Raw genomic sequence first — 26375 nt, forward strand, 5'->3', positions numbered from 1 at the left:
ATTTGACAGAGGTCGCTTGAAGTCTGTCTCTTTCTATGTGTTCAGCACATGTCTACAGGGTTGCCTTTATTTTAATGGCCAATTTTTTTTAATTTTAAATTTTAAAGTTACACTTTTATAATTAAACGTACAACAGCACCTTTCCTAAAATAAAGTTTTTTTTTTAATTGTTACCCAAAATGTCTCTATCGATTAGTAATCTTCTTTGGTATCTAGGAACCATATTAACGATTTATTTTATAAAAATTTCTTCTGTCCGTATTTCGAATTGTCGGCGTTTAGATTTGTCGGTATTATGAGTTGTCGGTATTTTAATTTGTCGGCGTTTTGATTTGTCGGTGTTTTGATTTGTCGGTGTTTTGATTTGTCGGTATTTTGATTTGTCGGTATTTTGATTGTCGGAATTATAAATTTCGAGATTTTGACTGTCGGCATTACATTATACACCCAAAACAAATATTTACCTGATTTTTGAAAACATGAATTTTGAACAAATGCTTATGATTTCAAATACCATTTTTGTATTTATGAATTGTATTGAATTTTAACATAAAGAGATACAAAGTATCCTATGTCCGTCCAGTGGTTCTAAGCTACCTCCCCAACAATTTTCAGCCAAATCGGTTCAGCCGTTCTGGAGTTATAAATATTGGTTGACATGTTATATAATTTCCTTGGCTTTGATTCTTGCAAATGAAAAATTGAAATTTAAGAATATTTCTCGGCGTTACTTGTGAAAAACTAACATCTAACGAATAAACACCTGCTTTTTTATTTCTGATGATGCGGCGCTAAGTTCCGAAACCCGCTCAAATAATTACTGCCATTACCTAATAAAGGAAGTATAAATCGTCGTTACAAAAAGTTCACAAAGGCATGAGTGGGTTTGCACGAATCAACTTTACCCCCTTTAGTCTAAAAATCGTTCTGTACTACCGGAACCGATCCCACTACCAAACTTAACTATAAAATACTAGCGCTTTGTCAGACTGCATTAGAATCCACTTAGCGGTATAAGTAACTTGATAGCTTCAAAAAAAAGTTAAACACATTTTTCATTGTTAAATTCTCATTCAAAGAAATATATCAAAATCTATCCTTTCTCTGAACCAACTTTTGAAACGTTGGACTAGCTTGCATAAAGGAAACAAAATGGCTTTTGTTATCAGAAAATATCATCAAACAAACATTTAAACGTTTAGCTACTATTAAGTTGCAGAAACAAAAACAAAACTAACTAAACTAAAAACAAACAATTTCAATAACACAATCGTGTGAAAGGTAAATTATTACTTTCAAAGACGAGCAACTTTGTTCTTAATTCCCACCAACTGCTATGTTACAACAACAATCCTTTCACACTCATAACGATATGCGGCAAAATCGACTTCCCCAAACTGATTGGAGCTTATCAGTGCGGCTTTAGTCCAGGGAAGTCCAAACAACGACTATTAACAGCTACCAAATCTTGGAAAAGACCCGTGAAAAGAAAATCGACTTTTTTCTCGAAACAGTGTTTTTGAAGTCGGTTGACAAGATTTCTCGAGAACTACTCAACCGATCTTCATGAAATTTTACACAGGTTTTGCGATACAATTCTTAAAGGCTTGGATGAAGGATTTTTTGTTTTTCGATTACAACTATTAAAAAAAAATAGTAATTATCACGAAATTTTCACTGAAATTCTTATTTGTTTGTAAAAATGTCTGTAAAAATCAAATTTTCAATATTCTTTTTCTTCGTCCAAGTTTAAGTAAAGGCTTTAATTAAAACACGTATTTTTTTCATTTTGGATCATCCTGTAAGGACGCGGACGCATCTTTTTTTCCGAGGGGTCACCAGAAATGGCGTTTCAATGGCAGAGTCTAAAATATTTTATTTATTTCAGAATTTCTTTGTTAATAATGTGTGTCCGAAGGTCCTGGCAGCCAGTGCTCCTTTTTTCGTGTAAATAAAATAATTGTATTATTTTTTTTCACATTTATAAATAAATAAATAAATGTGTATTTGTAACAATAAAACATTCTAATAAAATATTTAATTTTTTATTTGAAAAAAAAAATTGTTGAAAAAATAAAATTTTTTATCCGAGGAAACTCATGTAACTCCAAGAGAGAAATTTGATTAATTTTCAAATAAAAACAATGTAAAAATTGTAATAAACAAGTTTTTTTTTAATTTTCTTCTGTTAATTAAGATTAAAATTTTTTTTATAGAAATTTTCTACATATCATGAGGTATATCGTGGAGTGTATGAACTAATTTTTTGGACTTTTTTGATGACGCCTGTCGGAGAAATGGCAGAGCGAATGAGATGCGTTTTTTAACTGGCGGACACGATTTCTCAAGTTTGGATCGTCTGAAATACAAAAACCCAATTTATTCTTAAAAATACGTGAATGGTTATCGTGTCTACTAGAATCATGAAAACATGTTGACAAATGAAAAAGTAATTAACACTTTTTTTTAAATTTTCCCCATAGTTTTTTACATAAATTTTGCCATAACATTGTCAATAAATTATAAAAAAAATATGAAACTAGTAGGGACGTTTTGTGAACATTCAGAACAAGAAATTAAGCAAATCGGTTGAGTAATTCCGACCGGAAACATGTCCGCCAATTTTAAGAAGTGTGTTTTGAGAAAAAAGCGTTTAAAGTGCCAGGTGTGCACTCCGAGCCCTCCGAACGTTGAGCGGATTTATTAATTTTGGGCCTCTTTCGAATAATTCCAATGGTAAAGTGGATTTCAACATTAATTCTAAGGGTATAAGGGAACAGAAAATGCAAAAAATAATATAAAATTTTTGAATTTAATTAATACATTTTAATTAAGATTGCTTACAAAATGTACTGACTCCTTAACTGGGAGTTCTTTGCTTACAAAATGCACAAAAATCTTGTACACTGCAAGGAATTTATTTGTTTTTATAAATAAAATATTATCTTAATATTCTTCTTTCAATATTTTCCTACAGGGTAGCCAGCTGCGAAAATTCGCACCAATGTTTGTATGTATGACATTTAAATATGCTAACTCAACAACTTCTGCCAGGCATTTAGCACACCTTCCAAAACTATTACTCAAAAAATTGCTGCCGGGCTGAAAACTGAAAACATCTTCAAAATAAACTCGTTGACGCAGCCATGCTAAGCGTATTTAAGTAACAAAAGTTCTCGTAAGAAAATGTGTAACTGTGTGCATAACTGTATATGCGGTTGCACCTTTCTTAAGTGTTTAACAAACAAACACGTAAATACATACTTTGTAATATTTTGTTGCTGTTTTTTCATATTTTTCTTTTATGATGCTACGCTGCTACACTTTTTACGCTTCAAATTCGCTACAAAAACATTTCACTACAATTTCGTGGCGCTTCATAGACACGTTGTTGCATTTAATGATTTTTTACTCGCCACGCTTTCAAGTAACTTAATTTTGTTTTTTATTTTTTAACTTTTTTTTTTGGTTTTTTTATTTGAGTGGAAAATGCATTAACTGGGTTGATTGGCACACACACACACATGCGTGTACAAATGTGTGTTTGGGGATTCACTTCGCATACATTAGTGAATTGCCGCTGATTTTCTGATTGTTGTTGTTGCTACTTTTGTTGCAGCTATTTTTTCACTTAACTTTTTCCACTTGTTTGTCCTTTCTCTCTCTTTCTTCGTGCAGCAAAACAATATTATTGACTTTCACGAAATGCGAATGCCAAATATACTAGCATAGCAGGCACACACACTTACGCACACATATGTATAAACAGGGACACACACACCCATATGCGAGGCAAGTAGAAGTTCCCAGTCGCAGTATAAGCATTTTGGCTGCAAAAGAAAGCCGAAAGCCGGTGTAACAACGCGGCACGGCGCTGCTGATCGGAAGTGTGTTGCTCAAGTGGCACTACTTACAGCTTATTGTTGTTGTTAGCAGTTTTGTTATTGCTGGCTGTGTTGGCGGTGGTGTGACGCGCCTTGTTGCGTTGCTGCAGCTTCAATTGCCGCTTGTAGTAGCACGATTTTTTTGTTGCTTTTTCACTGCAAATTGTTTGCTTTTCTGTTGTTGTTGCTGTTATTGTTCAGCAGCTTTTCGCTGTGACATTCAAGTTTGCCGTTGCAGCAAATATTAAATTTCCAGTATCATCAAGCTTACTTTACTACCCCACTTTTGTTGTTGTTTTTGGCAGTTTGGTGAGCAATAGACCGCGCGGCAACCCAACGCTGCAGGTTTATAAGAAAAAACTGTAGTGTTAATGGCAAACACAAACATGCGCACGGTTGCTATTTTTTTTCAAATTTTTTTTTAATTTTTATTTCAATTTCAAACTGATTTTTCTACTTCACGCTGCACAACTTAGCACAAATTCACTTGGCATACAATTTACTGTAACGCTCTTATAACGGTCTCGTTGGTGGTAAAACGCGTGTACGCCTCATTCAGTATCACGTCGGCGACTAAAACTACCTGCGATCAGGCATATGGCGCTTTGCCACTTGCCAACGAGCCAAGCCATCCATCCATCCACCATTCAGCAAACCGCAGAGTCAGCCGCCAAGCCGCCGATCAGCCAAGCAGGCAAGCAGCCAAGACATCAAAGTCAAAGCTTAAATGCGGACAGTTGCCGCGCTGTCGCTGCTGAGCTCCACCAAAAACGCAGCGCTAAAAAGCTTTCGCTGCGACGCGTGACGTGAGCCGACGGCGCGCTTTCGAAAACGAGTCGAAAAAATACAACCGAACGGGTATTTACGCGCGCCGTAGACGACTGGCTGAAGAAGCCGACACAGCTCGTAAGCGCACAAAAATTTTAAATAAATGTGAAAAATAAAAGCGCAGTCAGCAGCGCCGTCAGCGTCGTCAGCGCCATTGCGATAATTTGCTTATGCGGCGCCGCTACTCCGACGTGCTGTTAACGTTCGCTGGCGCGCATGTTTTGCTCTGCCGCTACCGATGCGACTGCGTTTTTGTTTTCATTTATTTCTGTTCTTTTTGGTTTGTTTTGCTTCGTCGGCGTGTTGGCAGAAAGGTTTTGATTCAGTTACTTTGTTTGTGTTGCTTGCGGTTGCGCGTTGTTGTTCTTAGCTGTTAAAATAGTAGTTGGCACAACTTGACTTGACGTGGAAATAAACAAAGCAGCTTACATACAACACATATATATTTACATAACTATTTATGTTTAATGTCTACAACAACAGCCATAACCTGACATTTCTGTGTTTCGCGCATTTAACATTATAAATACTTGAAATTCTGCAACAACAACTACCGATGAATCTAGGTTTTATTTAATTTTTGGCGTTGATCACATTTATTGAGCTTTTATTGCGGCCTTTTGGTAATATTTGCGTATGTAGTAGTACCGCTGATGAAGTATTGAAAAACGACAAGGTTGAAAGTGACTTTATTGGTCTTGTAATTTTAGACACACGAAAAAATAGTATCAGCTGATTCCAATACTTATTAAGGGGGTATTCTACCCTAGAAATCAAATTTTGGGCAGTTTTTGAATTTTATTTAAAAAAAAACCAAAAATATTTTTACTATCCATTTTTTTATGGTGTTTTTATTGATATCTCAAGAATACAGAAAAAAAATTTTACAAAACAATATTAAAAATTAAAATAATTAGAGGGGGGAGAGACAGGTGTAAAAAAAATGGCGCATCATGGCGACATTGATCCTGACTCCCCTGGTGGTCTGAAAAAAAAAAAATCAAAAGAAATTCTTAATCAGTAAGGATGCTGTTATAGTTCCAATCTCAGGAACACGAAATTTTTTTTTTTTTGAAAAATGGCGACTGCTTGAAAATAAAAATCATTTTTTACGTTGTTTTTTTGAAATTCCCGAATTTTTTTGAAAATATTAAAAACAAAAATTTTGACACGATGCTGGTAGGAACGACAAAGGATTATATAAAGAAGGTTCACACAAAATTTCAAGTAAATCGGTAGTATAGAACTTGAGATAATGACGGTACCGTGTGGAAAAAAGTACCGGGCTAGGTTATGCGCCGCTAAAGTAACTGTAGCTCTTAAAATAATTTTAATTTTTAAAAATCCTTTGGAGGGTATGTTCTTAAGGGTCTAAACTTTAAATATATGAAAAATAAATTCGAAACTGTTGAAGGTCTCTTGGGGAACCCGTTATAATCTCCTCTTCTTATTTTACTTTACTGGATTTAAAATCGCCAAGCACGATTTTGACATTGAGGGGCGGGCAGCTCTCATAGATGCGCTGCAAGTGCTCATAGAAGACATCTTTGGTCACATCGACCTTCCCTTCCGCCAGGGCATAGACGTAAAGCAGCGATATGTTGAAGAGCTGTGCTTTTATGCGGGTTATGGATAGATATTCATCAACCGGGGTGAATGCCAGTACTCAGCGATGGAGTCTCTTTCCCTCCTCGAATCCCACACCGAATTTGCAATCCTTTATATGGCCATTGTAGCCGGTGACTCTTACGAGGACATCAACCAGATAGGCAGCAAGACCATTACATCCCAAACTGATCTTACAATACTATAATGTCAAAACATAGCATTTTACATTATCAAAAAGCTTTTTAATTGACTCCGATTCTGAAATATACATATTTCTGGAACGATTATTCAGCAAGGGCTAAGCTTTACTAAATAAATAAACATTTTGTTTAATCGATTAATACAATACAGGGGCTTAGTTTCATGACACAAAGAAAATTGGTTTCCAAAATTTTACCGTGTAGCCCAATCCAGTGGCCAGTATTTGAAATTCCACAACAGCTGCGACAAAACTCCACCGAGCGAGAGCGTAAAGAATGACTGGCATGCTAAAAATGTCGGCAAGCGACTGAATACAGCGATAATAATAATAACAATGACAACAGTAGCGATGCCATTAAAAAGAAAAAGCAACAAACAGGCAACAGCTGCAGCGTTGACCGCAACAACTGCGCAAGCGCAAGACAGCACGAAAAATATAAAGCTTCTAGCAGACAAAATGCAAAGACAAACATACGTACTTCTATGTATCTACGAAATAAGTCGTATTTACTTATTAATTTGTAGTTCGGCATTCGGTTGGAGCCATTCAGGGCGCTACCAACAGTTGCCGCCGATCGAACCACAAAAGGTGAACAACAAATTGCCGCGCTGCAAGCGGGTAAATACCCAAGTGGAAGCCAAAAGACACAGTTCTTATGTAAATATATGCCCTGCGAGGAAGTTAATTGAAATTCGCACATTTTGAAGTTTCTGATCTAAAAGCTATATATATATATATATATATATTATATTATATATATTATATTCATGTATGCCTAGTATTACAATTTATTTCTGTGAAACTTCATACTAATCGTAGAACTAGTTTATTCGAACTTTAAAAAAATATATCTTACTAGTTTGACAAGGGATAAGAACTTGTGTACCCAAAATCTGAGAGATTTGATAATCACTTGCCCATTTTATAAAATTTGAATATTTTAAGTTCTTAGGATCGCCATTATCGAGAACACATTTGCAGTCTTAAAAAATGTAGGTTCGCTATATAAGTAATATTTATTGAAATCGAGAAATACATTGTGAGAAAAATGCATTTGGAAATTTTGAAATTGAACATGCTTCGATCTGGACCACTTTCGACCTCTTCAACTAATGGAAATATTAAAAAAGTGAAAAATATAGTAGCTGAAAATCGTCAGGCATATGTTAGAGAAATGGTAACAGAGCTCGACATCTCTCAAGAGTCCGTTCGAATAATTTTGGTGGATATTTTGGGTATGAAACGCGTTCTTGCTTAAATCGTCCCGATAAAGCTGAAAGTTTATTCGATATTCCTGTTTTGGTGGATCATGAATTTGTTCCGCAGAGACAAACGCTCAATAAGGAGTTCAATGTGATCGTATTGAGTCGTTTGCCATAAATATGTATATTTGAGAATATTCTCCGATTGAATTTGATCCAGCAAATAGTTTAGAAGATATCGGCGTATTTGTTGTACTATAATCAGTGGCGGATACAATCGACGAAGATTTGAAGACATGCTTTTTAGGGAAGTATTGGACGAATTTCAAGTGAGTTTGCAGCTTCCAAAAAAAGTATATGCTTTGAAAACCAAAGAAATTAATAATCTTATGGACTACTTGATGGATAGATGCAAAGGCCTTTTTATTTGATATATATAGCAGCTCGATTTGAAATTTTTCCATCATGATATTAAACTTAAAGACTACTATAATTAATATAATTATCTTCATGTTTCAAATAAATGTTTGTTTCCCCCTCCAAAAAACTACTTCTAGATCTGTCCCTGCTATAATCGAAATCTAAAACTTTAAACGCATTTTTCTCGGAACGTTGTCGGTGAGAAAATTTTCACTGAAACGACTGACCGATCGACTTGCATAGATATATTTCTTAAGAAATATCGAAACAATAAGATTTTTGATAATAAATTCGGGATTTCAAGCCAAATCGAAAACAACTTTTTTTGGTAGCCTCTGTTTTGTCAAAAATGAAGATATTGACTAGTCATTCCAGCTTGTGTTTGGTTTTTGGATTTGAAATAATTTTAGGGAGCGAAATCTTCCTCAGCGCCAGACACATTTTTCCAGAGATCCTCCTGAAGAGGTTCTACGAGATCAAGGAAATCCAAAATTTTCAAAACGATTCATCGGTTATTAAAATATATTGACTTTTGTAAATCTACACTATTTTAAATGTTCAAATAAAATGTCTTTATAAAAAATATTCACGGAAAAAAGCGTTTTTTCTGACTTGCAAGTGGATATAACCACTTAAATTAATATCTACTTCAGAGGACGACTTATAATACAGAAATATAATGTCCTTCCTTCTTTATTTTAAGGCACATGATTCATGTAAATTCCTTTCCTCGGCACAAGTACCTCCTTCATACCCCACAGGTTAATTATATGACTATGAAGTCACTTCAAAAAACTTTTTCATGTTTTTCCGACCGGGTGCATAGCAATTATCATACTCAGCTCAGGCAGCGCAACACTGCGCGCCGTCGCAAACCGGCAGCAGCAGCGCGCAGCAGCAACTGACAGTTAGGCAGTGGTAGTGCAGCAATTTGCCCAGTTCAGCTGTCGATTTTGCAGCAGGTTGACTGTTGTTTCGTGCAGTTCAAAAAAATGCCGCAAAAAATTGCTGCTGAAAGATCGTAATTATATATAGACTTGTAAATATGTGTGGGTATGTGTGTATGGTTGGTGGTTATGCCAACATTGTGCGGTTTGCGATGTGGGCTGGCTGTGTCGTTATTTTGTGACCAATATTCAGCAGTTGTTGTTGTACAGTTGTTGCTGTTTGCTTGCTGGCACAAAAAGCTGTTGCTGTTGTTGCAAATTTTTCTCCACTGCAATTATTGTTCAAGTGTACACAGCATTTGCATTTTTGCTGCTGCAACTACATATATATTGACAACTTATTATTATTGCCTGTCTTGTTGTTGTTGCACTGCTAGTCGCTACGAACTTTTCGCGCGAAAATTTGCAAAACCGCGTCAACTAATAATGCAATAAAAAGCAACAGCAGCAACAACAGTTGAAGTTGGAAATGTGGTATACATACATACACACACATATACAATGAACAGTAAACAACTACTCTAAGTGAAAACAAAATCAAGAAAAAACGTTCACTACGATTGCATCAAAGCTATAATACCCTTCACAAATATAAAATATTCTTTAAAGAACTTACTTTTGACTGATCTCTTTGTATAGCAGCTATATGCTATAGTGACTCGATTAGAACAATTCTTCGGAGATTGCACCCTTGCCTTCAGCAATAATTCATTTCGACTGTCAATAATCCTAAGATTTTAGGTGTGAGGTTAGCCTATTACCACACTTCACTCTTCACGACCGCGATTATTGTCAAAGTTAACTCCGTCGCACCAATATGGTCACCTGGATGCAGTGAAACACAGACGAGAAAGCTGCAGATATATCAGAACACTGCACTCCGGACTACAATGGATGTCCCTTGAGATCTCCCATTGAACGTCTGAACACATTGAAGCCGGCATGCTCGAAATTAAGGAGCATACTCCTGTGCAAGCAGTTTGTGCTGCGATGCTTTCGTCGAAATTATCATTGCAGTCTCCTGCTTGAAGCGGAACTGCCTTCTAGGGACATCAGGAGGTCTTTCCGCAACCACGTCGACGACGTAAAGCAATACGCCGACTTCGGACGCATCAAACTTCTTAAATGTACCGACTCCCTCTCAGTGAATGGCGCACTTGAAGTCAACCTACCATCCTTTGCAGATGAGCTCGAGTTGCCACGAGAATTGAGGGTTACCCTTGCACAGCTTCGTTCTGGATCGTCCATACGTCTGTACCATATAGCATGATGATAATGATGAGTGATTTGCGGAGTTTGGTCTTTGCTCCTTGAGAGAAGACTTTACTTTTCAATTGCCTACTCAGTCCGAAGTGGCAACTCTTGCCAAGAGTAATTCTTCGTTGGATTTGAGGATGGCATTATGACAGTGATAGTTATCGAACCTGGAGAAAGCAGAACTAACGACGTGGTTGTTGAGGACAGGGGCTATACACTCTTATAGAAGATTGCACCTCTCTTTTCAGATCTACAGCTCGAATTATTTTATCCAGCAGTAAATAGAAAAGTTCCACGATAGGCAGTCGTCTTGTCGGGTGGCCCCTTCCTGATCCTGGCGAAGCTTTTGGTATTGGTCAACGTTAGTTTATTATTGTTAGTTATTCGAACTTCTTCATGGTCAGACAATGCAACGTCCGCTCCAACGTCATCGATTGGAGATTCGGGTTCACCATCCCCTGTTGTTACCTATACCTATTTAGGGCATAATAAATAGAAAAAACTGCGAAACATGCTTTTTTCGCTTTATTTGTGAGTTTCAATTTTACTGTCGCCTCGGCGAAAATTGTTTCCAACACAAATATGTAGTTTTTCCAATTTTTGTACTTTGCAGATTTGTGTTTCTAATTTCTAATTTACATTTTTTATTTCTTATTTTGGAAATTTCGCGGGTTATCTTTTGTTGTTGGCTTCCATCGGCGGCTGCCAAGTAGCGAACGAACGCTCATAAAACGCTTTCGCATCGCTCCATTATCGCCTTACTGTCTGTCCGTCCGTCCGTCGGTGTTGCGTTTTCAATTTTACAACAGTTCGTTGGCCACAGTTCACAAAGCATTGATTTGCATGCATTTTCGTTCCGCACACTAAGTCAATCTGACTCAAACTACTTACACATATGCCATGTATATGGATTCACATACTTATTTTTAGGCATTCGCGGGCTCATCTTTTTTCACCAAAACGCCGCGCGCTTTATTGCCCGCCGCGCAGATGAGTTATGAGCTTTTGCCTCTGCGCATTTGAACCAATCGACAGCAAACTGCGAATATTGCAAAACGAAAACGTAAAGACCGCAAAATTAATTTAATAATGCCTATATTTTGATAGAAAAAAGATAGTCTAACTGTTAGCGCCTCACCAAGTTCAATTAATATTTTTCTTCAATGAAAGTGTGCTCCAAATAAATTATTTACATAACCTCAAAGATGTTTCCAACATAACATAGTGAAGTCTTGAAAGAGTTCAGAGATTTCGAGGGTGGAAAAGTGAATTTGAAAAGTTAACACTGATAAATTAAAAAAAAATAATAATAATAATGGCGCAGTATCTTCTCTATTTAGCTCTACAGCTTTATATTCTATGTGGTTCCTCATGTCCTTATAGAACGAAATCTGCTTCGTTGCATTAACGTCTGAAATTTAGTTAGGAGCGATCCAGTTTTGAAGCCCACTGTTATAAGAATATAAAGCGTAAGAGATTATGTTTATTGAAGGAGCCAACTCAAACCACTTCCCAAACCAAAACCGTTAGTGACTATCGTATTATGATGTCTGTTTAATGACGATTTCAAAGGGAACGTTTATTTTGAGCTTTTGCCGAATAATACGATGATTATTAATTCTGAAAAGTATTGTGATCAGCTGAATAAATTGAGTGATGCATTCAAACAGAAGAGGGCAGAATTGATCAATAGAAAAATTGTAGTTTTCCACCAGTATAATGCAAGATATCTTACAAGTTTGAGAGCAAGCCAAAAGTTTTTGCAGCTTAGTTTATTGTGCAGCCACAACAACCATATTCTCTAGCCCTTTTGGAATATTACTTGTTCCAGTTTCTGAAAATATTTTTGAATGGTAGAACCTTCACCTCGAATCTGGACGCCAAGAATTAAACATAAGATGACAAAATGTATTGGAGCAAATGGTAGCCACACAAATTACTATTACGGTTTCCAAGTGCTAGAGTTAAATTGGTTAGAAAGATTTGATATGAAAAATTCACTGAGAATAAAAATTCTATTCAACATAATCTTCTAAATATCATTTAAAATTATGAATTGTATTAAGTACATATAAGGAATTGCACAGAGCCCTTCATTGCTATTTGTGTAGACGTCTCCCGTTCATATCTAAACGAACTATCGTAATTGAATATCTTGACTCTGAATATTTCTTTTAATGTAACATCAAATTGTCTATTCAAACAGTTAAATATATTAATTTGCTGGTTTCAAGTTTGATTTATGTGTGCTGCATAATATGCTTCGTCAAGAGCACGCGAACATCTGCAAGTGCTTGGAACAAGCAGCTAGGTATATTATTATATAGAGACAGGGTGCCCCTGGAGTGTATGTTGCAAATAAAGTGTAAAATCGGCTTATCATGTTGTAATCATTCAAGTCATACAAACATACATACAGAGGATCATTTTAAGAGTAAATATCGATCACTATATACCTTATGTTACGCTAAGATATGGTTACCCTCACCAGAGACAAATTCCGTCTCCTTGACGCGGTCTATACAGGGATTTGTTCAGAATTGTTCAGAGTGCTGGATCTTTGTGATCATATGTGACACAGAAGAGGACACATTAGATCATAGGTCACAGTACAAAATCTCAATTAATTTCTATCTATCTGTCTATCACAATTAAGTGATTTTTGAAAATTCTTCGTGTACATATTTTTGAGATAGCAATATTCGAGAAGAGTGAAGTTGAACTCAATTTTGATGCAATTAAGGCGTTGTTAAATCATAAAGACCTGGGAAAATTTTAAATATTTAAATATAATCAAATCAAAATTAATTAAGGTATGGAAAATTTGTGAAAATTTTCACCTATTCCTGAGGAACAAATAATAGAAAAGGCCCCTTTAGTATATATCTTGGGTGCTCATGAAGTTAGACTAGCTTAGAACACTCAAATCTTGAAACTTTTTTCTAGCATATTCTAGACATGTATTTGAATGTTTCAAACAGAAATTTTATATTGACATTTTCTTACAAACTGGCGGCCACTGGGCCAACTTTCAAAATCACCTTTTTTAAAAGGAAATTCTTGAAACTCGTTAATTCAACAACAAAGTAAACAAGAACAAAAAGTTAACTTCGGTTGCAACAAAGCTATAACAACCTTCACAAATAAATGACAGCTGTATGCTATAGTGAGTAGTGAGTGATCTGAAGCGGGATTTAGTTTTACATAAGTCTTTCTTTACATCAAATTTTGGAAATCCTTCTTTACCATTCTACCAAATTAACTATGTGGGCAAGAAATAGTAAGACTTTTTAATTTAAATTTCGCGCGAGAAACCATTTGTCGATTTTTTTTCTAGGTTGTTGTGACTGTCAGTAACATCTCTGCGAAATGTGACATTAAAATAATCTTTAATGTTTAGTTAACGCTTACCTTTCTGAAGTACACGAAGTGCATTCGGCGACTTATATCCGTACGATTAGTGCAAATAGAAGTTCCTTTATATTTTGTGTACGGAAACAAATTTCTAGTGCCTAAAAATTAAGATGTTGGAAAATGCCTTCGGTAATAATTGTTTATCGCGAGCAAGTGTTTTTGATTGTTACAAACTATTCAAAGAGTATCGAGAAAGCGTTGATAACGAACCACGTCCAGGACGGCCATCAACATCAATTGAGTAATAGTCAGAGATCTTATTTGCATCGCTGGAATATCGGAAGGGTGAAGAAAAGATTATTTGTGCCTAAAGAAAGTGAAAGCACGATTGGTTCCAAAATCACTCAATTTTTTCGAAAAACTGCGTCGTGTTAAACGAAAAAAACCACCTCAAAGCAGATAAAAAATCAAGGTTATATAGACAGTTCTTCGATTATAGAGGTGAGGTGCACTCTGAATTCCTTCCAAAATGCAACAAGAAATTCTGTTTGAGTGTATCAACTCATGGGCCGACAACTCTTGGATTTTGCATGATAATATATCGAAGCATACTGCATTGATTCTTCATGAGATTTAAGCCAGCTTTTCAACCAATATTGTGCCGCAACCACCCTATTCGCTGGACTTAATTCCATGTGACTTCTGGCTATTCAGCAAACTCAAATGTCCGCTTTGGGGAAACCGTTTTGAGTCAATTTTAGCCATTAAAAGTGAATACGCGTATTGAAGGCTACTCGGAAAGTGGTTTTAGGATTGGAAAAAACGTTGGTCCACTTTGGGGTCAAGTGGAATTGAGAGAGACAACATAGATTTCGAAGAATAAATTAGGAATTTGAGAATTATGAACAAAGTCTTACTATTTTGTGATCATAGTAGTATAATATATAGTGCAACAGAAGCGAACATTTTTCTTGTTTTAGATCCTAAAGCGTTCTTTAAGCTGAGAAAAAAACGTATGATATTTTGAAAATCCCAGAGCGGCTTTAACAATTCTCTATTGCTCTCTATTGCTCGTTGTGTTTATATCCAACCGGGGTATCTGGATAATGATGTTCTCCTTCCTCGTTACTGACTTCCATGGTTATAGCCGAGTTAAAAGGGGGGTCTCTCATCTGTGGTCATTGTGACCTTTTCATTTGGGGTATTTTTTTACATGGCGGGTCCCAACCACTGCGCTCAACCATGGGGAGGGATGATTTGCCTTTTCCCTTTGACTCGCCTTCAAACGAATGTTTTTTTAGCTACCCATAGATACTTGGTCTAAGACCGGAACTCGTGAGCTGCTTTAGCCATATCTAAAAAAAATCGTTTCTGGCCACTCCCAAGTGAATGGCGCTCACCGAATTTTCCTCGCTGTTAAAGCTTCTAAAATTGAAATACATTCTTTGCAATGATATTATTTATTTTGTCTCTTCGAATAAACTCATAAAAAGACACACTATATTTATTATTGGCATAAGTACAGCTCAAATTTACGTTTTTCCGTACAAAACAAAAAAACGCCAACACCTTTTCCAAGTACCTACAACCAATTATATAAATACTGGTGTACAAGTGCACAGCGAATATTTTGCTTTAATTACACAGAAAAGCGAGAAAAAAGTAAAAAGAAGAAAATTTATATGCAAGAAAAGTGCAACCAAAGCACTTCCTGTACTCGACGAATGAACAGTTCTTTGTGTTGGATTTTTTTGCTTTTTGTTTATTTTTTCTCACTTCTGTATGAATTGTTGCGCTTAATAAATTCCATGGAAGCAATTTTGCAGCGGCTAACAGTAACTAGTGGCCAGTGGCTAGTGGCTTTTGCCTTAGTGACTGCCAACCACGCCAACTCGCTGCCGGTGGATACCAAAACACACACACTCGCACATTTTTCTAACCATAATTGCAGACAACAGGCACCCATAACAATGTTCGTGGGCAAAGTTGCTTATGGACTCATATGCTTATGCACTTACCCAGTGCTGGAAAGCAGTAATATTTTATACCTTCAGTATTATTTTTATTTTTTCTATATTTATTTTATTTTTATTTTTATTTTTTTAATTTTCTTTATTGGGCATGTCTACCTGATTCGCAAGACTACTTCCCACTTCTGTTCATTTCCACTTTATGCACTGTTGCCTACCAACACCTCACCACACATCACACCCCCCACTAACGAAACTAAATAGCAACAAAGTTATGGCAACAACAATAACAAATCCAAGCACACGTCAATTATGGGCAAATCTTTGACGATCGACGTTTTGGTTTAGTTTATCTCGTTAATCGCTAATTTCGTAGTGAGTTACAGATTTTGGATAAGAAAACAGAAAAGTTGCAATTAACGGTGCAGCAACAACAGAAGTAGCAGCAGCGGTGTTTAGTTCGTGCGAAAGCCTTCATTGACGTTTTGTACCTTGTAATCATGATTTTCTATATGATAATTTTACTTTCTTTTGAGGATTTTTTTTTTTTTGAATATTTTCTGTTTGTTTGCACAGCCGCTGTCGATACCCCATTAAACACGCTAATAACACACTAGGCACACAGCATGCTTAAACAGCTCATAAATAATGGTTAAAGTGAAGCACATGTTAGTGCATAGGCATACGAAAATATGTTCACATTTCTAACATTTGTGGAGAAAATAAAAGGCAAAAAATATAAAAAACTACATAAGGAGAGGTTCAGCTCGGATGGAACCGAATATTATATCTTGTAAACACTTTAGATCATTTATATAACCGTCTTCGATTCGCCATTTCTCTGCTCGCTAACCGAAAGTAGTTAAAAAATTTTATGTGAAATTAACATCAAAGTTATTTAGTCGAATTTGATACAGAAATATATACCTCATTAAAGTGTAATAAAAGTGCTACAATGTTATCATGTTTTATGAAAAAAGGTGCAGTTAAAACTATAAATAAATATTATCATTAAAGCACAAACGTTAACTTCAGTTGCATCACAGCTATAATTCTCTTCACCGGATCATCATTTCCTTACAAGAAATTTATTTTGATTGATTTGTTTATATGGCAGCTATATGCCATAGTAGCCCGATCTGAAGAATTTCTTCGAAAATTTCAAAATGGCCATAGACAATAATCTGTGCCTAATTTCGTAGAAAATATCTCGTCAAATACAAAATTTTTCCATACTAGAATTTGGTGAGGATGTTGATGGGGTTTTCAATAAGAGTGTTACCAACGGTTTGGAATATCAATGAAATTTTTATTTCTGTCAAAGTGCATTCGATGCCATTTTGTATGGAACTCGATTTATTTTGCATGGCCACCACGGGCACGCTGGCAGAAGTCCAGACGCTGAACACAATTTTCACGTTTAAAGTTCAACAATCGTCGCTAGCTTGTTGGCATAGACCATAGACTTGATGTAGCCCCACAGGAAATAGTCTAACGGTGTCAAATCTCACCACTGAGGCGGTCGATTGACTGGGCCATTTCATTCACCAAACTTGGTTTTCAATAATATAAAGCGATTGTGACATTCGCTGTGTGGCTTGAGGCGCCGTCCTGTTGGAACCACATATTGTCCAAGTCTATATCATCCAATTCGGGACAAAAATATTCGGTTATGATTTAGCGGTAGCGATTTCCATTCACAGTAACGTGCCGGTCTTGATCATCACGGAAGAAGTACGGCCCAATGACGCGGCCGGCCCATAAACCGCAGCAAACCTAAATTTTTTTGGGATGCTTTGATAACGCATGGAGTACTTGTGGGCTGCTTGCCTGACCAATAACGCATATTTTGCTTATTAACGAAGCCATTCAGCCAGAAATAAATTTCATCACTGATGATGATTTGTCAATGTAAAACCGGATCATTTCCAAGTTGCTGCTTAGCACAATTCAAGAACACACGACGATTCTGTTGGTCAAGCGGCTGCAGTTCTTCCGCCAATTTGATCTTGTAGGAATCTACACCGAGATCTTTTCGCAAAATTCGCCACAACGACGTCACAGACATGTTCAACGCTTGCGAACGATGTGTGAGAGACTGATTTGGGTCCTTCTCAATTGAAAGGTAGCAATATTCTCGACACTGCGGGCACCTCTTTGTTTTACTGGCACGTGAAAATTTTGTGCTGTCCCTGTGAATTAAAATTTTTCCACTTGATGCTCAATTGTGGATGACTATGACGACCATAAATTAGACGAAGCGMTCTTAAAGTAGAAGCCACTGACTTAAATTTCGATCGTGAATTCTAATAATTTAGACGCATTGTTGAATCGTATATCTTTCCATGATGAAATGGCAAACCTTACTGAACAGAAATGTCAACAGAGCGGGAAAAACTATGGCGTCCTTTGCTGTCCTTATCGTTCTACTTTTGTAGCGTACCTATTAAAAACCCTATATCTAACTCGATTCAGGTGATACAAATAACTGTTATGTGAACAACTCTGTGAGCTCTGTATTAACAATTTTGAACTTCCTGGTCTCAATACTAACTTATTGCAAATAAAGAGTAAGCTTAAAGAGAGAAAGGAATAATACATATTCTGAAGTGATAGTGAAAGATATGACTTTTCCATCGGTCAAAGTTGATTAGGACTTAGCAGTAGATGAGAAGAAAAACACTATATCCAAGTGTGTAAATCTATATAAGGCTTAAGTATATTTATATTTGTATAACAAATACAACTAAAACCCAAAAATCGGCAGTTGAATGTTGAATAACCGCTGGGCAAACAACACGACATTTGTTCATCATTCAAACTCAAACTTTAAAATGGTGAAGCGTAAGCGCTTAACACTTTTATGTCTTTATGTCATTATTTTCAACACCTTGACCATGCCATCACTCAAACAAATGTGCCTACCAAGTCCGCGGGCCAAATAATCAACCAAAATGCAGCTCTGCAAAGCAAAGCCAATCATCAGTTGGCACAATAGCTGTGAAAATTCCGACCATCATTTGAGTTTGCAATAAATAATACAACGATTATTCGTTGAATTGTTTAAATATTTGGTTAACATTGATTTCCTACCGTTAACACCGTGTCGCGCACAGCCATTATCGCTCTCATAATGAACGTAATTACGATTTTTGCAATTTGTCACACTTTTGTTTATGATGTGTGTGTTGATTTTTAACCCATCTGTTTTTATTTCCCTCTTTTCGGTTGTCTTTTATGATTACGGTATTATTAATTAGTCCGAGCTTTTGTATATGGCTGAATGCGCTGCTATAAAAAATCAAATTATGCACTCTTGTACTCTAATTTTAGATATTTTCTTCATCTTCTTTGGAATCCGGTGGAAACGAAACGGCTTCGCAAAATGAGAAACATATTTATAGTAAGCAGGTGCTTAGTAGGAAATTTTGACTATCTTTTCCTATGCTCGAGTTCCTATCTGTTCCAATATCATAATTTCTATAACATATCTCATAGGTTTATTGATATTTTCGATAAAAGTTCCTGTTCGCATGACATTTGGGTCTACGTAACTGGAACGTACCCGAATTTTTATCTGGCCAAGGACTGTCAACTCGCCAGAATTCTGCAATATTTGATATCCGGGGACTTTAATAGTTTTGATTCGATTTGGACAATTTTTGTTCATAAGGTGGCCCACTTTAGCACAGTATGCGGGTAAGGTTTTATCCTCCGATAAAATCATTAGTGCTTAGTTTTTTTTTAGAAAGAGAAAAATTCAGACACAATTTAAAAATGTGTTATATGGGAAGTGGGAGTGGTTTCAGTCCAATTTCTCACGTTTTCGCAAATATTCGAAATATAGGCGTGTCAAGGTGGAATTTTATACCAACTTTGGTCGATATAAGTCGAGTAGGTATGGACATAAATGATTGCACCTAATGATGCCATTTTAACCCCCGGCTTCTATAAAGCCCTCTTGTCCAGTGTGTTAAAATTTAATATCTGTGGTGTATTTGATTATTGAATTATCGCGTTTTAAGAAGTTTTTAACAAATCCGTTAATGGAGAGCCGACGAAGTTACAATTCCATGTCCACCTGTCAGTAGGATTTCTTAAAAGATTTGTTCTGAACGAATTTGGTTATTGTATCTTTGGTGGTTTAGGAGCTTTGTACCTTAAAGCTATTTGGGTGCGGGCTGTGACCATTTTTCCAAATTATTAAGTTCACAGATGCCCCTTGCTACTGCAATCCACTCACTTTTTGATAAAGAAATGTACTTTTTCTTAATTCTTACTCAATTAAAACTTGCACGAACGGAGAGACGGACAAACAGTCACTCGGAATTCAACTAATTTCGTCATCCTGATCATTTATATATGTATACAATCCTATATCTTTTTTTATATTTTTAGGTGATAAAAGCAACCGTTAGGTGAACAAAATTATTACACTCTGTAGCAACATGTTGCAAAGTATAAGAAATTGCAACGCTGATATCGGCTATCAGATCGATATCTCCAGAACTCAAAGACTAGTTCACGTATGTACAGACAGACGCACATAATTAAAGCGACTATACGATCTCCGACGTTTTCTTCTCAATGTCATAAAACTTATTATACCTTGTTCAGTCAATCACGTCGAAAGATTATGTGCGCTTTTTTGAAAAAATCTAGCATCGTCTTACGAATTTGCTTTAAAACTAATAAGCAGTCGTTTGCTAACTGAAGTACAATATATTTTCTTTTCTTAAATACAACTTCGTTATTTAGATAAGAGAACATGAAAATGGCAACGATAAATTTCATGAAACTGAAACACCGTATTAATTTTTCGTCTTTCTTTCCGTTTGTTTTCTATTTCCATATATTTTTTATGAAGGTTCAACTGTTATAATTTTATCATTCGCCCTATAATAACAAATTGAAAATACAATCAAAAACAATCAACATATTTCTATTATTTCGGTTTCAAATATAACAAAAATGTATAAATGCCGTCCCACCGGCGAGTGGATGAGCTATGATGCTAATACACGAACACCAAAATCAGTTACACATGAAATGCTTGAGGCCGGACGAAAAGCGACATCAAACATACGCATCATCGCCAGGAAACAACTCAACTTTCAATCCTATCCCATGAACGACTTCCGCTTTGATTTGCTGCACTTCGATAAGCCTAAGGAATTTCAGAGTGTTTCAACCTACAAACGTGACTATGTTGAACCATTACCATCGAAGTGCAAGCCGAAAAACGTACATGATGTAGAATCACCGGATCCACTTTTCAATCGTAGAACAGTGAACGATTTTGAAATGGTGCCTTGGGTGGATACAAAGTTTATGGACGATAAAGTTTTTAATATCTCAGAGTCACGAAGAAAAATCAACTTCTTTAGGCAATTGCGGAATCGGAGCTTCCAATTTTAATAAATTTGCAATAAATTGGAATGAAAATGGAGACAAGCTGTTGATATGATAATGCATACACATTGTTGGCATATACACAAACAAATTTATATTGATTGAATGAAGTTAATAAATCACCTTTGTTTACATACCAGTTATATCTAATAATTCGCGTACAATTGAAGCATATTTTCTGCGGAAGCTTGAGTTTTGCAATAGCGGATATAGGAAACAAATTTTGTACAAGCGCAAAAACCACTTTGTATGCTAAGCCACAAACACTAGACACTTTGAAAACTAAATTGAAAACAAATGATTTAATTTTACAGCTAGTTGTAGATACTCTACAATAATTTTTGACTGTTAAATGCACTTCAAATATATTTAAAATATTATAAAGCGATTTATTATATTTTCAATTTACTCAATCGAATTTTCCAGACTAGATGAACGCGCCGTTATACATTAAAACAACCTTCGCGACCCCTACCGGTACAATCGAATTTGACTGTGTTTCATAAGCACGCAGTGTTGTATGTTAAGTTATCAAATATTCCAATTAGAATTTTAATAGTTATATATAAATCGCTTGCTTCTGTGCACGTGGTGAGCTTTTAAATAAAACATTTTTTTTTTTCAAGAATTCCAAGTTAACATTTTTCAGCATATACATATGCTTTTAAGCCAAAAATAATTAAAAATTTGAGCTAATACTTTTCAGTAGCAATACAACATAGGCCATCGTACAGTTTACGAAAGCACTCATCGCAACACTGTTCCCGTCGAGTGGGAAAAGTTTGTTTCGCCAATTGACATTTTCTTTTTGGGAGTTTTGTTCGAAAAGTGTAAAATTCTAGTGAGTCGAGTGAAATTTTTTAAACAACTTCAAAAGCGGCAGGATTTTAAAAATATAAACTCACATAAATTGTTTTTAGAAAGCCCGGAAAGTACACATTGAAGTGCAGCTGAAAATTTGTTTCAAAGAAGTGTGTGAGTGAAACATTAATAACAAGCGACGCCATCGCAAAAGTAAGTGTAGTGGGAAAATTAAAGAACCACAAAAAGAAAATACGCATACATTTTCCATTTTCAAAGACGTACCCATCCAAAGTGACGCTTTTTACACGGCGCAAGTTCGATTTGCATTGAAAACTTTTGTGTGCTCTGTGGGTGCTAAAAGCGATAGTGCTCAAGGTGAAGGGGAACCAAAAAAAGCGATAGACGCACAAATATCCGTAGATAGGAAAATTGGTATTGTCAGCTAGTTGAGTTGCACAAGACGAACCAACAAATAAAACACAAGAGCAAAACAAAAGCAAGTAGAAAGTAAGAGCATCGACGGCATCGACAGCATCACGCAGTATACGTAGCATTAGCAGACACAACATTTACAGAAATCGAAAGTCATAACCATGAGTTCGGTACGTACGCCTTACACGCTGCAAGTTGATTGTCTTATGCCAATCACATATTACACTTATTTATTTCATATTTCCATGCTACAGATATCAAATGTGGAAAATCTGTCACCACAGACAATTCGTCAAGTAATGAAGGAAATGCAGCAGATGAGCGAAACACCATTAGAGGGCATCAAAATACAAATAAATGACGCTGATGTAACTGACATTCAAGCGCTAATCGAAGGTCCTGGTAAGTAAGTGTTGATATGGGCATTGCATACAAACAAATACTGGTTTCGGTGACTCCCTTGCACCTCTATACAAGCTTTTTGTAAAAAATAATGACAAATAAGAAAAATCAAAGCAAACTGTCCTTGATACGCACGTCGTTTGGCCTTGCCGCGAAGCTACTTGTACTACGTGCATATTAATAATAATTTAATTAAACGTTTTTCCTTGTATAGATATTAATAATATTTTATACCTATTACAGCTGGCACTCCATACGCTGGTGGCGTTTTTCGTGTTAAGCTAACACTCGGAAAAGATTTTCCGCAATCACCGCCAAAAGCCTTTTTTCTTACAAAAATATTTCATCCAAATGTGGCGGCTAATGGTGAAATTTGCGTAAACACATTAAAGAAGGATTGGAAACCTGATTTGGGTATTAAACATATATTGCTTACCATAAAATGCCTTCTCATAGTACCAAATGCGGAATCTGCGCTAAACGAAGAAGCTGGTAAACTGCTACTGGAGCGTTATGATGATTACTCGCAGCGTGCAAAAATGATGACGGAAATTCATGCGCAGGTTGGTATTTAGTTACTGAGAAATCGTGACCTCCGTATCGATTTTTTGATATTTCAAAACCGCGTAATCCCTTAAATATAACAGCATTCATATAAAATATATACATACAAATATAAAATACTCATACTTTTCCTCCATTTCATAGCCCGCAAAAGGTGCCGCCAGTGGTGATGCGAAAGATGATGATGGTCCCTCCTCTAAAAAACATGCTGTCGACAAAAAACTGCAGGACAAGAAAAAAGAAAAGCTCATAAAAGAGAAGAAACGTATGTTGAAGCGGTTATGAGGCGGTAGTTGTATATGTATTAAGCCTTTACCAAAGGGCGGTAACACAACAAGTCACCTTAGCGTTCAATTCTTTAAAAAAATTAACAAAAACAAACTAAGCCAAAACATCCATGAGCATTAAGTGGCAAATGCAAGTATAGACGCAGCGGCAACAGAAGCAGCATTAGCAATTATAAATAATACCCAATTGCAACAATAATAACAACAAAAGCATAATAATAATAACAGGGTTGAAGTATGCAGAGGAGAGCACTAAATTTGGGGACAGCAGCACAGTTCTAACGAACAACACTAAAAATCACTACACATGTTATAAAAAAATCAGTGTGAAACGGTATATTCACTATGTGCGCTATTTATATGCTACAAGCTTCGTCTGCTGCATTTCTTTTATTTCTTTAATTTGGCACATTTTAAATGGAATGGATTATCATTACAATAGCTTTATGTTTTATTAATGAATTAATTTGGACACGATACCGTAGGCATCACATAAACAAGACACATACACACACACACATACACTTCTTTTAATTGAGCCATGTTCGATACATAAACATATAAATATAACTTTGTGTAATTCTCCTTAGCTTTCTCCTATGAAATTAGTCAGGATAGTATAATAATTGTTATAAAAGAGAAGAACCTAAACACTATGTAGTATAATACTAAGTTTTATTTAGCATTAATTTACCTAATGTATTGTTCTAATTGCATATTTATAAACTCCTAGAAACAAAAAAATAGAGAAAATCAAAACTAATTTTATATTTAACGTCTTATGGACACATGTACACCATGTGCATACATGTATGTATATATGCATTAGGGTGTTCGTTATTAGCTAAGTTGATTTTTTTTAACGCCCTCTGATATGGCAGGTTTTGCCCACAAATATGACAGACAAATTTAACAGCTCCTCAAACATTTTAAATTTTGCATATTAAAAATGTAAAAAATCAATTTTGAGAAGAACGGACTCCCTAATACATACGTATATTTTTCAGAACGATTCAATGGCTACACAATTTCTTTTATATAGCAAAAGAGCGAAATGTTTAGCATTATGCGTACTCACATACAAAAATGTTTATGATTTATGACTATGTGTGTAGGAACATACACACATTTCCTTTTCTTATATTTGTATGTATGCGCGCTTTGTTTTTGCAGCATTTAAGTGCACTTGTGCTCAAATCAAAAAAACTGCTAACATTTTCCTTCAAACTCGTACTCGCCACAAATCGCCATCCACAACACCCACACACTTACTGCATGCACAAGTTGGTTAAATACATACATATATATTACTTACTACATATAAATTTATTGTATTAAACGTTCATGCATTAAAACTGATATACATATACTGAGAGTGAAGAAAAAACAAAGCAAAAAAAAACAAAAAGATAACAACAATGAGAATCGCCTAACCAACACCTTCCCGTGTACCATTTTTAGCGTGTAGTAGTCTGAAAAATAAAAGAAAAGCAATTGTGCAAACAAAAAATGTAAAATGTCAATTATAATGTTCTTATAATTTTGATTCTGATGGACATTGAGTGTTGGAATTTGTAACAATTCATGCATAATGGTTGAGCGATGTAGGAAGTTCGTCGCAGCGGCATGTGGTTATGATTTAATGTCTTGCTTGCGAAGTATGTATGTGTGGGCGTGACAAGGTACGCAACGCACGTTATTTGTAATATTTTTTTATGATTTCTTTTTTACTTTGGAAATACTAATAATTTGCTTTTTACGTTTTCTTTGCCATTTAATATACGTTTAATTTGAGTGCAAATTTGAAGCATTTTTTTTCTTTAATTTTTTGTTTTTACATTTCAAATTAAATAGTGTCAACAAATAAAATTAAACTTACTAACGTTACTAAATATATCGATTTCCGCTTAAGCTAAATTATTTTTTTTACCCTTGCTGCAGAGTGTAATAGTTTAACCTTACGGTTGTTTCTATCACCTATATACACATATAAAAATGATCAGGATGTCGAGACGAGTTGAAATCTGGGTGACTGTCTGTCCATCTGTCCCTCTGTGCACTCTGTAACTTGAGTAAAAATTGAGAGGCCGTGATGGAACTTGGTGCGCCCATTCTTTGGCAAAAAAAATCGAGTTCGTGGTTGGGCGTGATTGGACCGCTGCTACGCCCACAAAATTTGTATACTCTTACAACCTGTTGCTGCAGAGTATCATGGTTGTGTTCACCTAACGGTTGGACGTATCACTTAAAACTAAGCGAGATAGATATAGTGTGATATATGTATGTACATATAAATGATCAGGATGACAAGAAAAGTTAAAATCCGGTTGACTGTCTATTCGTCCATCCGTACAAGCTATAACTTGAGTAAAAATTGAGATATCTTGATGAATCTTGATATGCCCATTCTTTGGAAAACAAAATCGACTTCGTAGCGCAATCGGGCCACTGCCACGCCCACAAATCGCCATTTAACGAAAACCTATAAAGTGCCATATCTAAGCACTGAATTAATATATAAAGCTGTAATTTGATACGCAGTAGCCAGAGGCACCGGTGGGCCAAAATTTTTGGAAAAGTGAACGTGGCCTCGCCCTCTAATAAGTTTAATGTATATACACTTGTGCTCATACAATTAAGCCACATAAACGTTATGGTGTACAAATTCATAAAAGTTGAATTTTATTGATAAATCGRAAAAAAAAGTTTCACAAAATTAAAAGAAAGTACTTAAACTTTATTGTACTTATAGTTTTTTAAAGGTAAATTTTAATGTAAAAGCAAAAATCTGTTTTCTTCTTC

The 26375-nt window shown here is 35.7% G+C and overlaps 3 protein-coding genes across 7 annotated transcripts in view; 2 read left to right on the forward strand and 1 right to left on the reverse strand.

The window, feature by feature from the left end:
- The window catches only part of LOC108973710 (uncharacterized protein DDB_G0283357-like), a 111561-nt gene extending 90300 nt beyond the window's left edge, over nt 1–21261 (reverse strand). Inside the window, exon 1 of one of the 3 annotated variants that reach the window (XM_018941143.1) lies at nt 21222–21261. The gene's annotated coding sequence lies outside the window, so the exon portion shown is untranslated. Of the gene's footprint in view, nt 1–3264; nt 3437–3914; nt 4438–21221 lie in introns of those variants that run through there. The other 2 variants (XM_018941140.1, XM_018941142.1) reach the window with 2 other exon arrangements.
- On the forward strand, nt 20597–21233 carry LOC108973711. The gene has a single exon (XM_018941144.1). It carries the CDS (start codon nt 20644–20646, stop codon nt 21088–21090), a length of 447 nt encoding a protein of 148 aa, XP_018796689.1. The 5' UTR covers nt 20597–20643; the 3' UTR covers nt 21091–21233.
- Nucleotides 21262–21716: 455 nt separating the features above from the next.
- Nucleotides 21717–25096, forward strand: LOC108973657 (ubiquitin-conjugating enzyme E2 S). 3 transcript variants are annotated; one of them, XM_018941054.1, is made up of 5 exons: nt 21717–22098; nt 22165–22490; nt 22575–22722; nt 22966–23285; nt 23431–25096. In XM_018941054.1, the coding sequence occupies exons 2-5, from the start codon at nt 22482–22484 to the stop codon at nt 23569–23571; spliced, it is 618 nt and encodes a 205-aa protein (XP_018796599.1). In that variant the 5' UTR covers nt 21717–22098; nt 22165–22481; the 3' UTR covers nt 23572–25096. The 3 variants fall into 3 exon arrangements, with proteins under 3 accessions (XP_018796599.1, XP_018796598.1, XP_018796597.1); XM_018941053.1 differs by having other exon boundaries at nt 21717–21925; nt 22005–22490; XM_018941052.1 differs by having other exon boundaries at nt 21717–22490.
- The last annotated feature ends 1279 nt before the right edge of the window (nt 25097–26375 follow it).

Source organism: Bactrocera latifrons, unplaced genomic scaffold (genome assembly GCF_001853355.1).
Source record: "Bactrocera latifrons isolate USDA-ARS-PBARC rearing strain unplaced genomic scaffold, ASM185335v1 scaffold_5, whole genome shotgun sequence".
NCBI lineage: Eukaryota > Metazoa > Arthropoda > Insecta > Diptera > Tephritidae > Bactrocera > Bactrocera latifrons.